At 53.0% G+C, this 15,553-nt stretch overlaps 1 protein-coding gene across 1 annotated transcript; it reads right to left on the reverse strand.

The window, feature by feature from the left end:
- Positions 1-217: 217 nt before the first annotated feature.
- Positions 218-14,789, reverse strand: LOC309680517 (elongin-A-like; the record flags this gene model as incomplete). The annotated part of the gene is given in 9 exon segments (XM_082494159.1): positions 218-458; positions 10,622-10,809; positions 10,811-10,922; positions 11,131-11,311; positions 11,595-11,692; positions 12,123-12,278; positions 12,521-12,638; positions 13,314-13,707; positions 14,605-14,789. Coding segments are annotated over 9 exon segments (1,494 nt in total). The 3' UTR covers positions 218-396.
- Positions 14,790-15,553: the final 764 nt, after the last annotated feature.

Consider the following 15,553-nt stretch of genomic DNA (forward strand, 5'->3'; position numbering starts at 1 on the left):
GGTCCAAGTGGGACTTTGGGCCCAGCAGGTACCAGATCACGAGGAAAGACTCCCATGACACTCAGTGTCCACTCAGAAGGATGGATTCTGGCCAGCTCCAGTCACAGTGAGGCCGGTCCTTGTACTGGATCGGGAGGACAATGATTACTGGGACCGAGATAAAAAAAGACCAGTAGGATAGAAGGGAAAACTATTGAGTTAAAACCAAAGTACAATTTATTACAGGGCAAAAAGTAAAATAGTCTCCAGATCTTCCACGCTCTGCTGGTGCCCTTCTTTTGACTGATGACAAAGTTAAGGCTCCCAAGAGTTCAAAGAAAAGGGCTGTCTGGGGACCTTCTCCCCCTCCAGTGCCACTCCCCCACAAGAGGAAAGTCCCAGATCTGCACAGCTGACTTATCTCCGGGAGAACCTCTTTTTGAAGTCTTTGATAGACTTTGCCATCAAGGGTGCGATTTCTGCAACAGAGAAAGAAAAAAAACCACCAAATCAGCCAAACCCCCACTCATTAAAGCGGCAGTCACAGGCTGGGAGAGCAGAGAGCAATTCCAAGCTGCAGCCCTGGCAAAGCAGACGCAGGGCGGGCGTAAGCGTGAGCTCTCTGGTCACGGCCTATCATATTCTTGTCAGGTCACAGAGCGAGGAGAGCCCACGGGGCTTTCTGCACTGCCAGGACACCCATCTCTGCTTAAACTCTCCCTGCTTCCCTCCCAAGGGAGCTGCACTACAATGTCATTGTTCCAAACAGCCGGGCAGACACGCAAGGACAGCAGGAGGGGAAAGGCCGGGTTTCTGCCGCACCCGGACCATTAGGACAGGCTGAGACAGTCAGCACTGAGCAGGCAGCTGGGTCGGACGTTTCCCTATGCTTTGTCTCGTGTAAGGAGTGTGAAGAGCCTTTAGCCTCTCCTCAGAGAGAGCAGAGAGGCCCCCAGCATCACCCTGCTGCCTAGCCAGGATTTCTCTTACAGCAGAAGCAGCACATTCGAGTGTTGGTAAAGGAGGAGCTCTAGGAGAGCAGAGGGATGTTCTGCGGCTTGTACTTACTCTTCACGGGTGGTTTCTTGAGGTCATGGGAGGAGACGGCCGTGCCCGAGGATGAGACGGAGCAGGCACTGCTGGTGCTGGGCCCTTCCGCGGACTGCTCCTCGCTCACTCGTTCCATACTGAAACAGAGATGGGAGTGACAGTTCAGGCTAAGACGTCCTGCACAGCCAGTGCTACTGAGACAGTCACTTGGCCTTCTCTGGCACAAGAGCCCTTCCAGTTCCAGTTCCAAACCTCTCTTGCCTCCTTCGTACGTCCCATGGGGCCTTTGGTGCAGAGTCCACAGAGATTAATTGGGCCACTCGACCTGTAGAAGGCCAGAGGGAACACATGGCTTAGATCCAGCTTATGATCAAGGAGGCTCCTCAGTGCTTCTCTCATTAGAGAACAGAGAGTTCAGCAACTCCTAAATTGGACTAGATTGAAACCCGACACTGCGGAAGACCTTCCCCACGCCAAGACATCTGCAAGGCAGCAGTCCCAGGCCCCTCTCTCATCATGCAGCCCTACTTTACCTTTGGGTTTGTTGGTGTGAGCTGAGCTGATGCTGCACGCCAACGTGAGCAGCCGCTGCTTTCGTGCGTTGTCAAGTCGCATGTACATCTGCCTCCAGGACTCAGACTCCCCTGGTCTCTCGTTCTTGAACTCCCGGAGACAGTGTTTTTGCCACAGATGGTCCATGTGCTTGATGAGGACCTGAAACAAGCCCACACATAAGCTGGGATCCCTGCTGAGACCTGCACTCCCCCCTCCCTCAGCACCAGTGCCACTGGAACACCACCGAGGGCAAGACAGCTTCGGGAGCAGCTTGCAGCAAGAGGTGGGCATGTGGCAACTCCAGGAACCATCTGGAACTCCACAGGCTTCTGACTAGCGAAAGCCACCTCTTGTTGTCAAAAGCACTCTTCTATACTTGCAGATGAGGACGGAACGTCACGCCCGTGTGTCACCAGCCCTTCCCCGGGCCCAGGCACTCACATGGCTACATTCCTCAATGCGATAGAGCTGCTCTGGAGTGCCTCTCTCCAGTACCGGCTCCAGCACTGAGAAGGGGACAACAGCCTCTTCACAGGTTGCTAGAGAGAAGGGAGATGCAGAGAGTTTTGATGCTGCTCCTTCGTTGCCGAGGGAAGGCCCTGACCCCTTGGATGCACTGGAAACACCTGCAGTGGTGCTGCACGCCACTGCACCGTGTGAGGGGAAGGAGAAAGGAACCGTGGGTGCAATAGCCCCAGTGAGTCACCAGGCACCAGTCTCTCCAAGTTAAGAAGTGCCTGCGCAAGGCGCTCTTTACCGCTATTGCCAGCATGTTGGCTGCCGATTGTGCAGCACCTGAGCTTTCCGGGAGAGGTGTCCCGTATTCGCTAGCTTGCCTTGCGACAAGGGGCAACTAACTGCTCACATGCTCCAAGCCCGATGCCGCTGGGACAGGTCCAAATGAGTTACCAAGACAGCAGTGTTATCTGCATGGCAACGTGGCTTTAAGGCAGACGAGGAAAGGTACTTACAGTCAATGTTGTTACCGAGGCCACAGACACTTTGCTGAGAGGCAGACACCGTCTCTGAGACACAGCCATGTTTAGGGCCTGAATACACTGGTGTCTTTGAATTCAACCAGCGGCCTCCAAAACCCACTTCGCTCTCTTCCACAGGCAAGGACGCTGCTGTAGAGTGAAAGACTTGGAGTAAGAAGGGAAGAGAGCAAAGAAGAGCCCACCCCGAGGAATGGCACAGGAAACACTAATCAGAGTCCCCCAGAAGCGACCGGAAGGGCCAGGGCTTCTCTACGACACCTGCAACTGAGTTTGGGAAGGGCAAGTTCAAAGCCCAGGCCTCCAGCCTCCAGAAGGGTCAGCAGAGCATCTGCCTCATCTCAGGTCAGGACCTATTTGCCTGCCCAACATACCTTTCCTTTTTCTCGAGGGGCAGGTAATGGGCCCGTCGACTTCAGGAAGAGGGCTGTAGCTGGACTGGACTGGTGGCAGTGGGATGTCTGGTAATGTTGGGACCACATCTAAAAGTATCTGGAAGGAGACAATGTACACGCACGTAAGCCGAGAATACAGGAGGATGTAGCATCCTGCCAGCGTACAAACAGCGCTGAACCGCGTTTTGTTTGATATTTTGAATAAGCCGCTCAGTGCGGATCAGCTTGCAGCAGGAAAGGGCCTCTGGGGGAGCCTGCCCTTCTGCCACAGCACTGTGGCTCTGTCTCGGCTGTCAACACAAAGACACCAAAATTCGGGATCAGATAGATTCTCTCAGCTCCCTCCACTCAGAGCCATCCCCATCTTTACCCTCCTGGGTTCAGTGCTGAAGGCCTCCAGCAAGAACCCAAGTCAGATTAACAATGCAAAGAAGTAATGGAAAAAAACAGGAGAGAAAGCTGGCAGGAACATTTCCTTCATCTCAAACACTCATTTCCCTGTTCTGCCTCTTCTCCTCCTCCCCGCCTCTGACAAAGCACTCTGCAGTGGCAGAGGAGAGGGGAACCTCCCAAACTGGAGGAAAGCTATGATATGGGGCACCTTCACAGCATCGTAAAAGGCTGTGAAGATTATAAAACCGCTTTTTGAAGAGCAAAGTGTTTTCAAAGTTGAGCACCTCCAAGGGGACAACTAAGGCGGCCCAGATGGCAGAGGGCCAAGAGCGGCTGATCCCACCTTTCAGGTTCACTACGAGATCCTTCAAAACCTTACCCTCTTTGGTTTAGGAGCCTCTGGTGGTTCCTTCTCTGCCCTTTTCTGACTTGTCTGCTTGGGGCTTGGGCTTTTCCCACTTGAGCTGGAGGTGTTGGTACGGGCTTTGGATGTGCTCCCTTTGCTGTGCCCTCGGTCTTTCTCCCCAGCTGGCACAGAGCGTTTGACCACCTTCTTCTTTTTCTGGGGCTGGTCGTAGGTGAGGTACTCCTCAAAGGACATTGTAGGTGGTTCATATTCCTCCTCCTCAAAATTGCAGGAAAAGCCCACCGACTTTTGCCACACGTCTGAGAATTTGCGCTTTCTCTCGGAGGTCTCCAGGCTCAGCTTGGCTGTTTCCCTGTTGCTTTGCTTGCAGTCCCACTGCTTCTCCTTCTGAACACGGTTGTTAGTTCTGAAGGCACAAAAAAGCCCCTAAAATAGTTAGATTAAAACTTCCCAATATGAATGAGAAGAGCCCCTCCCCACGGACCATGTGGACGGGAACCTCTCTTACAGCAGACTAAGGTTGTAGTCGGTAGTTTTGTGGCAAGAACACCACTAATGCTCTCAGGCACAGCGACGTTCAGGGATTTCAAAAGTGCACCTCTAGTGCAGGAATTCAGTCAGCATTTGTGTTAGGACGAGAGGCGTCACAGTTCCCTGGGAAGCAGAGACAGATGTGCACAGAGCCGTCTCCATGCCTCCACACTGCTGGCTGCGTGGTGCCTACGGGAAACATGTCCCCCAGGTCGCCAGTTAGGCCTGCAGGGACACCACAGCCATCGAAATTATCATCAATGACCGGGTCTTTATCCCCCGCATCTAAATGATCTCTCTGCTGACTTCAACACAGCTGTGTTCCTGCAACACGCTGGCTAGCATCAACTTTCGGGTGCCATAGGACTTTTGCACATAAAAGCGCCTTTCAAACCAAGCCACTTCCTTTACTGGGGCCTACAACTCCCTCTCTTTAGCATCATAACCCGGGAAACAAGCCGACTGCAGCTCTTGCTGTAATAAAGGCACTTTGCTGGCCTCTGCTGTTAATCGCTTCATCCAACTGCCAAGTCTTGAAAACTGCCCCCTACGTTCACCCAAAACTGCGGCCACCAGCAGCCCAACGCTCCGCAGCCAGCAGAGGCAGGAAGTTTCTGCCAAAAGATGGCAAAACCTCCATGCAGAGTTAGCACCCGTGGCCTACAAGTTTTCCCAGAGCCTTCACTTGTATTACCTTGGTCGGGGAAGTTTATCATCCCCGCCGCAAAAATACACAAAGCTCATCCATCAAGATCACCAAACAGGTTCACTTACCTGTCGGCCTCTTGGGACACTGGCGCCAGCTTCTTCCAGCTGGCTACGAGATTCTTTGCAAAGTCTCCTACCAGCTCGTGTTTCCGTAAACTGTTCACAGTCTTCCCAACACCTGTCTCCTTCAGGAGAGAGCCAGGACATGAGTTCATCTCAGCAAAACACTCGGCATTCTCCCCTAAGCTCATCTTCCTACAGAGGGCCTAAAGTTACCCGCTGCCCGTCCCGGCCACAGAAATAAACCCCCTTCATCTAGCGGCAAAGGTACCCCAAATAACAGATGATGTTTTATGCGGCCATCATCCCGTTTACTACAGTTCTGTAAATCAAAGACCGCTTAACTCTGCCTTAGCAAGCATTAATTATTTGTAGCAGTAACCCAAGTTAGCATTTACCATGACTGTGGGTAAGTTTGCAGACAGAAGAAGTCGCGAATAATTGTCCGGATCAGCACTTCCCAATTTTGTGCTGCTGCGGTGATCCTCAGGAAGTGCTCCGACCCTCGGATCCCGGTCAAGTGTTGAGCTTCTGGGAGAACGGAGGATGGCAAACTGTCCTCCAGGGCTCCACACTCGCTCTGACACGCTCTTTCCTCGTGCCTTTTATATCTAGAGCCGCATCACAATGGCGCCTGTGACACAGGGCTGTAGCAGGTGGCCGAAGCAACACGCCCCATTGCCCGGAAAGCAGCATAGCCGTGGCAAACAGCGATTCTGTGAGTTGACAGATATGGGGAAAGTAGGAGAGATTTCCCAGCTCTTACCACAAGAACCTCAACTGTGATGGGCAACTCAGACAGCCCTGTCAGACGTTTCCGTTCACCAGAAACCACTGCCCCGGCTCCATTATCTTTAGGAATTCATTGCCATGACCAAAGGTTTCAGTTCTCTGAGGAGGGACCGGCCTGTGCCCCTAGTCCTAGACCCAAGTCCCCAGTGGCTCTTGGCATCCCTGCACAGCAACATAAGCATCTGTACAAGACCGACAGTAACAGCAGAGAGAAGGTCGAGAGCTGAGATTTTATGAACATACATGAGTAGAGAGCAATAATCCCTTCAGCCATCAAATCTCGTTTAAAACCTTGTTAATGAGCCCTGCTAATTTTTGGGCGAAAACCCTTCTCCCCCTTTGAGTGAGCCAACCCCCATCTGCTGCCAGTAGGCCTGGTGCCATATAGGCCATTCCATTGTTGAAAAACCCAAAATTGTGGCGGTGACACCAGCCACGGAGCCACGTATTAACAGACTGAGCTTGTCTGTTCCTTTCAATGTCATTGCCCGCAAGAGGAAGTAGGGATGAAAAAATGACCTGTGCTCCAGATCCCCTTAGCGACTGTCCCAAGGCCCTGATGTCTCTTTTAATCATCCTCGCACTCCGATCTGCACATTCGTCGCCCCCCCCACGGAACAGGAGCAGTGGGTGGTAGTCTGAGGGCTGAACCAGGCCAGGGAGTCTCTTTGTAATGTTCCTGACCCGTGCCCGTGCCCCAGGGAGGCAGCAGCCTTCCCCGAGAGTGGGGTCTGCCCTACATATTGGGCCCTCTGTCCCCCTCAGGGCTGAGTCACCCACGACTATAGCCCTCCTTTTCTTCCTTGTAGAGGTGGTCTTAATGTGGCGAGTAGGCCTTTCCGGTCCTGGCAGCTCCTGTGATGTATGAGGACTGTCAGCCTCGTTGTCCTTATGCTGTTCTACCACACCCAGAGCCTCACACCGGTTGTACAGTGGTACAAGGGGAGGGCAGGCAGGCGAGGAGGGGGCTCGCTTGCCGCCCCTACCACAGACTTGCCTCCATTCACCATTTTCCAGCAGGCCACTGCCTTCCGTCCCTTCAGCCCTACAGGGCAAGGAGAGGATATCCCTGTGGTCTTTTTTTATTTCCGATGTCTGGCCCGGAAATTTTCCTCTTTTCATACAACTCATCTCATTAAAATATTCATCTTAATTACCACCAAAAAAAAAGAAACATAGAAAATTGTCTGTACACAGCTGGGGACCAAACACCTCCCCACCCCCCATCAGCCCCTGTCACTCCCCGCCTGCCCACCTTCCACGTCCCACTACCTGCAGAGCGGCCACGGGGGCAGAGGCAGCTCTGCTCAGCTCCATCAGCTGCAGTGCAACATAGACACATGGCACCTGTGTCACCTCCAGCCCCGAGGGGTGGCAGGGAGCAAGCACTGTGCATCCAGTCTCTGTCCAGGGCAGGGACCCTCCACTTGTCCCCACCGAGGGCTGGGGCCCAGCCCATCCCTTGGTGTGGTTCCAGCATCGGAGCACAAGGAAGGGGAGGGAAGGGAAGGGAAAGCAGCTGGAATCGGTCCCAGCACCAGTGGGACCCGCTCAGTGCGGAGCAGAGTCATTTCAGACACAGTGTCCCCTCTGACCCTCAGTATCCCCCTCCCGCCATCCAGCTCAGCTAAAATACAGACACAGCAAAGCCCGGAGCAAAGAGGCTGCTTGGAGAGGCAAGGTATGCCCCCCCCAACAGCAGTGTTGTGGGCAGTACCCACACCCGAGCATCTGGCTGCAGCATTAATCAAGGGGCAGTTGAGCAGCGCTCAAGGTGGTCCTCAGGCCTCACCCCGACCCGTTGCTCAAGACTCCCCTGTGGCCTCAACACGATGCCAGACTCCCCTTTCCTCCCCTCTGCCCCTGCCCCAAGGACAGAGGAGAAACAAAGGGGAGCACAATGCTCAGCAGAAGGGAATATATTGGTATCTAATTAAAAATACAGCAAAATTAAATAGAGCAAAAATGCAAGAGTAAGGAGCCATTATTTTACAGCACAACACACACGGAAATGCTGCACGGTAACATTAAAGCATCTGGGACTGGAACAAACTTAGAGCACATCAGAGTCTGAGACCATTTGTCCAAGACCTTCAAAATAAGACAAGAACAGAACAAATAAACAACAGACAGGTGTTCAGAATGGTTGGAAAGAAAGAAAGAAAAGAAAAGAAAAGGAGAGGAAGAAAGAAAGAAACCCCCAGGAAGCAGCAGTCTACAGGGATTTTCCTTGAGCTCTCCAAGGAGGGCTCTTCCCAGCAAGGTTCGCGCCTCTCCGTGCACACACACAGTTCCACCAGGTCAGGATTTGGCAGCACCCAACAGCAGAGCTTCTCAAGAGCGGCCACCACCACCAGCCTCCCTCCACTGCCAGCACCTTTTCCACCTGCACAGCCGAGTCCTGGGGCAGCCAATATGGCTTGCAGCAGGAGAATCGCACCCCTTTCCGAGGCAACGGGACCTCGGAGCGCTAACAGAGAGCCCCGCTCCCTCGCCACACGGCCTGGCTCTAACCAGCCTCATTCTCTGCCCAAGTTCCCCATCGAGGCAGACGGAACCCACAGGCGGAACCGCTCACCACAACAAGGCTTCACACGGAATAGCAAGTGCCTGGTGGTGCCCGGCTCCCCGCTCTCGCCTGCGGCCTCAGCCACTCCACCTGAAATCACAGCCCTCATGCAGCATTTGGGCTCCTGACTCTCCCGGGGAGCTGTGCTCCAGGGCACCTCCTCACACTCCCACCAACCCCAGTGGCCCCATCCACTGGGCCACATCGCACACCCGTTCCTTCCAGAGCTCCAGCTCCTCAGACACCAAGCCCAACCCGGCTTTTTGAACTCCTGCTATGTAGTGGGCACACACTGAAAACAAACCACATTCCCTTAGTCACTTCCCTCCAACCCCAGTCAAGTGGTTTCAGGTTCAAAGACTAAAATCCATGGTATTTCCCAAGAGGCAGCAGAGGAATCTATACAGGAAAAAGACGGGATTTAAGCAACAGCTTCCAAACTGGAAGTAAACCCTTCCCAGTTCCGCACAGAAAACAAGAGAAAAGCATTCCTTCTTTCCACCAAAAGAGGCAAACTGATGCCTTCACTGATACCACAGAATCATCGAATACCAGGTTGGAAGGGACCTCAAGGATCATCTGGTCCAATCTTTGGATGCAAGGGCAATCTGGCTGCAACATCTGTCACCCCACGGATGGCCAGGGCAGGTTCAGCTGATCCGGCTGGCGAGGGGGGTGTCCCCTTCCTCCCTCTCCACTCCACGTGCGTCCCTCCCGAAGTTGCGTGCTCCGTCGAAGAGGACGACCTTCCCCGGTAGAGACACGCCATTCGTCAGTCAAGCATATAGGGTAGCTGCACTCCCCTGCTAGAACCTCCAAACAGTTGATCTTTAAAAATTGTTTTGAATTTAAGATGCAGCCAAAGTCCACTCTCTGTCTAAAAAAAACCCAGTTCAAATCTGACTCGGTGCACTGTAAGATAACTCCTAAAACCCCTTGGAATTTTATTCCCAGTAGCCAGCAGAAGACAACAGCAGCAGAGAAAAAGTCCCCAGTGGTTCTTGGCATCCCTGCACAGCAATGCAAGCATCTGTACAAGACTGACAGTAACAGCAGAGAGAAGGTAGAGAGCTAAGATTTTATCAACATACATGAATAGAGAGCAAAGCCTCAGGACTATCTGATGCACTTGTGAAAGGATCAATGAGCAGATGGGCCACCGGTCCGACCTGTCCCAGAGGGTCCAAGTGGGACTTTGGGCCCAGCAGGTACCAGATCACGAGGAAAGACTCCCATGACACTCAGTGTCCACTCAGAAGGATGGATTCTGGCCAGCTCCAGTCACAGTGAGGCCGGTCCTTGTACTGGATCGGGAGGACAATGATTACTGGGACCGAGATAAAAAAAGACCAGTAGGATAGAAGGGAAAACTATTGAGTTAAAACCAAAGTACAATTTATTACAGGGCAAAAAGTAAAATAGTCTCCAGATCTTCCACGCTCTGCTGGTGCCCTTCTTTTGACTGATGACAAAGTTAAGGCTCCCAAGAGTTCAAAGAAAAGGGCTGTCTGGGGACCTTCTCCCCCTCCAGTGCCACTCCCCCACAAGAGGAAAGTCCCAGATCTGCACAGCTGACTTATCTCCGGGAGAACCTCTTTTTGAAGTCTTTGATAGACTTTGCCATCAAGGATGCGATTTCTGCAACAGAGAAAGAAAAAAAAACACCAAATCAGCCAAACCCCCACTCATTAAAGCGGCAGTCACAGGCTGGGAGAGCAGAGAGCAATTCCAAGCTGCAGCCCTGGCAAAGCAGACGCAGGGCGGGCGTAAGCGTGAGCTCTCTGGTCACGGCCTATCATATTCTTGTCAGGTCACAGAGCGAGGAGAGCCCACGGGGCTTTCTGCACTGCCAGGACACCCATCTCTGCTTAAACTCTCCCTGCTTCCCTCCCAAGGGAGCTGCACTACAATGTCATTGTTCCAAACAGCCGGGCAGACACGCAAGGACAGCAGGAGGGGAAAGGCCGGGTTTCTGCCGCACCCGGACCATTAGGACAGGCTGAGACAGTCAGCACTGAGCAGGCAGCTGGGTCGGACATTTCCCTATGCTTTGTCTCGTGTAAGGAGTGTGAAGAGCCTTTAGCCTCTCCTCAGAGAGAGCAGAGAGGCCCCCAGCATCACCCTGCTGCCTAGCCAGGATTTCTCTTACAGCAGAAGCAGCACATTCGAGCGTTGGTAAAGGAGGAGCTCTAGGAGAGCAGAGGGATGTTCTGCGGCTTGTACTTACTCTTCACGGGTGGTTTCTTGGGGTCATGGGAGGAGACGGCCGTGCCCGAGGATGAGACAGAGCAGGCACTGCTGGTGCTGGGCCCTTCCGCGGACTGCTCCTCGCTCACTCGTTTCATACTGAAACAGAGATGGGAGTGACAGTTCAGGCTAAGACGTCCTGCACAGCCAGTGCTACTGAGACAGTCACTTGGCCTTCTCTGGCACAAGAGCCCTTCCAGTTCCAAACCTCTCTTGCCTCCTTCGTACGTCCCATGGGGCCTTTGGTGCAGAGTCCACAGAGATTAATTGGGCCACTCGACCTGTAGAAGGCCAGAGGGAACACATGGCTTAGATCCAGCTTATGATCAAGGAGGCTCCTCAGTGCTTCTCTCATTAGAGAACAGAGAGTTCAGCAACTCCTAAATTGGACTAGATTGAAACCCGACACTGCGGAAGACCTTCCCCATGCCAAGACATCCGCAAGGCAGCAGTCCCAGGCCCCTCTCTCATCATGCAGCCCTACTTTACCTTTGGGTTTGTTGGCATGAGCTGAGCCGATGTTCCGTGCTAACATGAGCAGCCGCTGCTCTCGTGCATCATGAAGTCGAAGATACATCTGCCTCCAGGACTCAGACTCCCCTGGTCTCTCGTTCTTGAACTCCCGGAGACAGTGGTTGTGCCACAGCTGATCTGTATCCTCAATGAGGACCTGAAACAAACCCACACATAAGCTGGGATCCCGGCTGACACCTTCACTCCCCTCTCCCTCAGCAGCAGCTAGCGTCAGTGGCACTGGAACACCACCGAGGGCAAGACAGCTTCGGGAGCAGCTTGCAGCAAGAGGTGGGCATGTGGCAACTCCAGGAACTCAGGACTAGCAAAAGCCACATCTTGTTGTAAAGAGCACTCTTCTTTACTATTCAGCTATTGCAGATGAGGACGGAACGTCACGCCCGTGTGTCACCAGCCCTTCCCCGGGCCCAGGCACTCACATGGTTACATTCCTCAATGCGATAGAGCTGCTCCGGGGTGCATCTCTCCAATACCGGCTCCAGCACTGAGAAGGGGACACCACCCACTTCATAGATTGCTAGAGAGAAGGGAGATGCAGAGAGAATTTGATGCTGCTCCTTCCTTGCCAAGGGAAGGCCCTGACCCCTTGGATGCACTGGAAACAACTGCAGTGCTGCACGCCACGGCACCGTGTGAGGGGAAGGAGAAAGGAACCGTGGGTGCAATAGCCCCAGTGAGTCACCAGGCACCAGTCTCTCCAAGTTAAGAAGTGCCTGCGCAAGGCGCTCTTTACCGCTATTGCCAGCATGTTGGCTGCCGATTGTGCAGCACCTGAGCTTTCCGGGAGAGGTGTCCCGTATTCGCTAGCTTGCCTTGCGACAAGGGGCAACTAACTGCTCACATGCTCCAAGCCCGATGCCGCTGGGACAGGTCCAAATGAGTTACCAAGACAGCAGTGTTATCTGCATGGCAACGTGGCTCTAAGGCAGATGAGGAAAGGTACTTACAGTCAATGTTGTTACCGAGGCCACAGACACTTTGCTGAGAGGCAGACACCGTCTCTGAGACACAGCCATGTTTAGGGCCTGAATACACTGGTGTCTTTGAATTCAACCGGCGGCCTCCAAAACCCACTTCGCTCTCTTCCACAGGCAAGGACGCTGCTGTAGAGTGAAAGACTTGGAGTAAGAAGGGAAGAGAGCAAAGAAGAGCCCACCCCGAGGAATGGCACAGGAAACACTAATCAGAGTCCCCCAGAAGCGACCGGAAGGGCCAGGGCTTCTCTACGACACCTGCAACTGAGTTTGGGAAGGGCAAGTCCAAAGCCCAGGCCTCCAGCCTCCAGAAGGGTCAGCAGAGCATCTGCCTCATCTCAGGTCAGGACCTATTTGCCTGCCCAACATACCTTTCCTTTTTCTCGAGGGGCAGGTAATGGGCCCGTCGACTTCAGGAAGAGGGCTGTAGCTGGCCTGGACTGGTGGCAGTGGGATGTCTGGTAATGCTGGGACCACATCTAAAAGTATCTGGAAGGAGACAATGCACACGCACGTAAGCCGAGAATACAGGAGGATGTGGCATCCTGCCAGCGTACAAACAGCGCTGAACCGCGTTTTGTTTGATATTTTGAATAAGCCGCTCAGTGCGGATCAGCTTGCAGCAGGAAAGGGCCTCTGGGGGAGCCTGCCCTTCTGCCACAGCACTGTGGCTCTGTCTCGGCTGTCAACACAAAGACGCCAAAATTCGGGATCAGATAGATTCTCTCAGCTCCCTCCACTCAGAGCCATCCCCATCTTTACCCTCCTGGGTTCAGTGCTGAAGGCCTCCAGCAAGAACCCAAGTCAGATTAACAATGCAAAGAAGTAATGGAAAAAAACAGGAGAGAAAGCTGGCAGGAACATTTCCTTCATCTCAAACACTCATTTCCCTGTTCTGCCTCTTCTCCTCCTCCCCGCCTCTGACAAAGCACTCTGCAGTGGCGGAGGAGAGGGGAACCTCCCAAACTGGAGGAAAGCTATGATATGGGGCACCTTCACAGCATCGTAAAAGGCTGTGAAGATTATAAAACCGCTTTTTGAAGAGCAAAGTCTTTTCAAAGTTGAGCACCTCCAAGGGGACAACTAAGGCGGCCCAGATGGCAGAGGGCCAAGAGCGGCTGATCCCACCTTTCAGGTTCACTACGAGATCCTTCAAAACCTTACCCTCTTTGGTTTAGGAGCCTCTGGTGGTTCTTTCTCTGCCCTTTTCTGACTTGTCTGCTTGGGGCTTGGGCTTTTCCCACTTGAGCTGGAGGTGTTGGTACGGGCTTTGGATGTGCTCCCTTTGCTGTGCCCTCGGTCTTTCTCCCCAGCTGGCACAGAGCGTTTGACCACCTTCTTCTTTTTCTGGGGCTGGTCGTAGGTGAGGTACTCCTCAAAGGACATTGTAGGTGGTTCATATTCCTCCTCCTCAAAATTGCAGGAAAAGCCCACCGACTTTTGCCACACGTCTGAGAATTTGCGCTTTCTCTCGGAGGTCTCCAGGCTCAGCTTGGCTGTTTCCCTGTTGTTTTGCTTGCAGTCCCACTGCTTCTCCTTCTGAACACGGTTGTTAGTTCTGAAGGCACAAAAAAGCCCCTAAAATAGTTAGATTAAAACTTCCCAATATGAATGAGAAGAGCCCCTCCCCACGGACCATGTGGACGGGAACCTCTCTTACAGCAGACTAAGGTTGTAGTCGGTAGTTTTGTGGCAAGAACACCACTAATGCTCTCAGGCACAGCGACGTTCAGGGATTTCAAAAGTGCACCTCTAGTGCAGGAATTCAGTCAGCATTTGTGTTAGGACGAGAGGCGTCACAGTTCCCTGGGAAGCAGAGACAGATGTGCACAGAGCCGTCTCCATGCCTCCACACTGCTGGCTGCGTGGTGCCTACGGGAAACGTCCCCCAGGTCGCCAGTTAGGCCTGCAGGGACACCACAGCCATCGAAATTATCATCAATGACCGGGTCTTTATCCCCCGCATCTAAATGATCTCTCTGCTGACTTCAACACAGCTGTGTTCCTGCAACACGCTGGCTAGCATCAACTTTCGGGTGCCATAGGACTTTTGCACATAAAAGCGCCTTTCAAACCAAGCCACTTCCTTTACTGGGGCCTACAACTCCCTCTCTTTAGCATCATAACCCGGGAAACAAGCCGACTGCAGCTCTTGCTGTAATAAAGGCACTTTGCTGGCCTCTGCTGTTAATCGCTTCATCCAACTGCCAAGTCTTGAAAACTGCCCCCTACGTTCACCCAAAACTGCGGCCACCAGCAGCCCAACGCTCCGCAGCCAGCAGAGGCAGGAAGTTTCTGCCAAAAGATGGCAAAACCTCCATGCAGAGTTAGCACCCGTGGCCTACAAGTTTTCCCAGAGCCTTCACTTGTATTACCTTGGTCGGGGAAGTTTATCATCCCCGCCGCAAAAATACACAAAGCTCATCCATCAAGATCACCAAACAGGTTCACTTACCTGTCTGCCTCTTGGGACACTGGCACCAGCTTCTTCCAGCTGGCTACGAGATTCTTTGCAAAGTCTCCTACCAGCTCGTGTTTCCGTAAACTGTTCACAGTCTTCCCAACACCTGTCTCCTTCAGGAGAGAGCCAGGACATGAGTTCATCTCAGCAAAACACTCGGCATTCTCCCCTAAGCTCATCTTCCTACAGAGGGCCTAAAGTTACCCGCTGCCCGTCCCGGCCACAGAAATAAACCCCCTTCATCTAGCGGCAAAGGTACCCCAAATAACAGATGATGTTTTATGCGGCCATCATCCCGTTTACTACAGTTCTGTAAATCAAAGACCGCTTAACTCTGCCTTAGCAAGCATTAATTATTTGTAGCAGTAACCCAAGTTAGCATTTACCATGACTGTGGGTAAGTTTGCAGACAGAAGAAGTCGCGAATAATTGTCCGGATCAGCACTTCCCAATTTTGTGCTGCTGCGGTGATCCTCAGGAAGTGCTCCGACCCTCGGATCCCGGTCAAGTGTTGAGCTTCTGGGAGAACGGAGGATGGCAAACTGTCCTCCAGGGCTCCACACTCGCTCTGACACGCTCCTTCCTCGTGCCTTTTATATCTAGAGCCGCATCACAATGGCGCCTGTGACACAGGGCTGTAGCAGGTGGCCGAAGCAACACGCCCCATTGCCCGGAAAGCAGCATAGCCGTGGCAAACAGCGATTCTGTGAGTTGACAGATATGGGGAAAGTAGGAGAGATTTCCCAGCTCTTACCACAAGAACCTCAACTGTGATGGGCAACTCAGACAGCCCTGTCAGACGTTTCCGTTCACCAGAAACCACTGCCCCGGCTCCATTATCTTTAGGAATTCATTGCCATGACCAAAGGTTTCAGTTCTCTGAGGAGGGACCGGCCTGTGCCCCTAGTCCTAGACCCAAGTCCCCAGTGGCTCTTGGCATCCC

This window comes from Vanellus vanellus, assembly GCF_965231255.1.
Source record: "Vanellus vanellus genome assembly, chromosome: 22".
NCBI classification, from domain to species: domain Eukaryota; kingdom Metazoa; phylum Chordata; class Aves; order Charadriiformes; family Charadriidae; genus Vanellus; species Vanellus vanellus.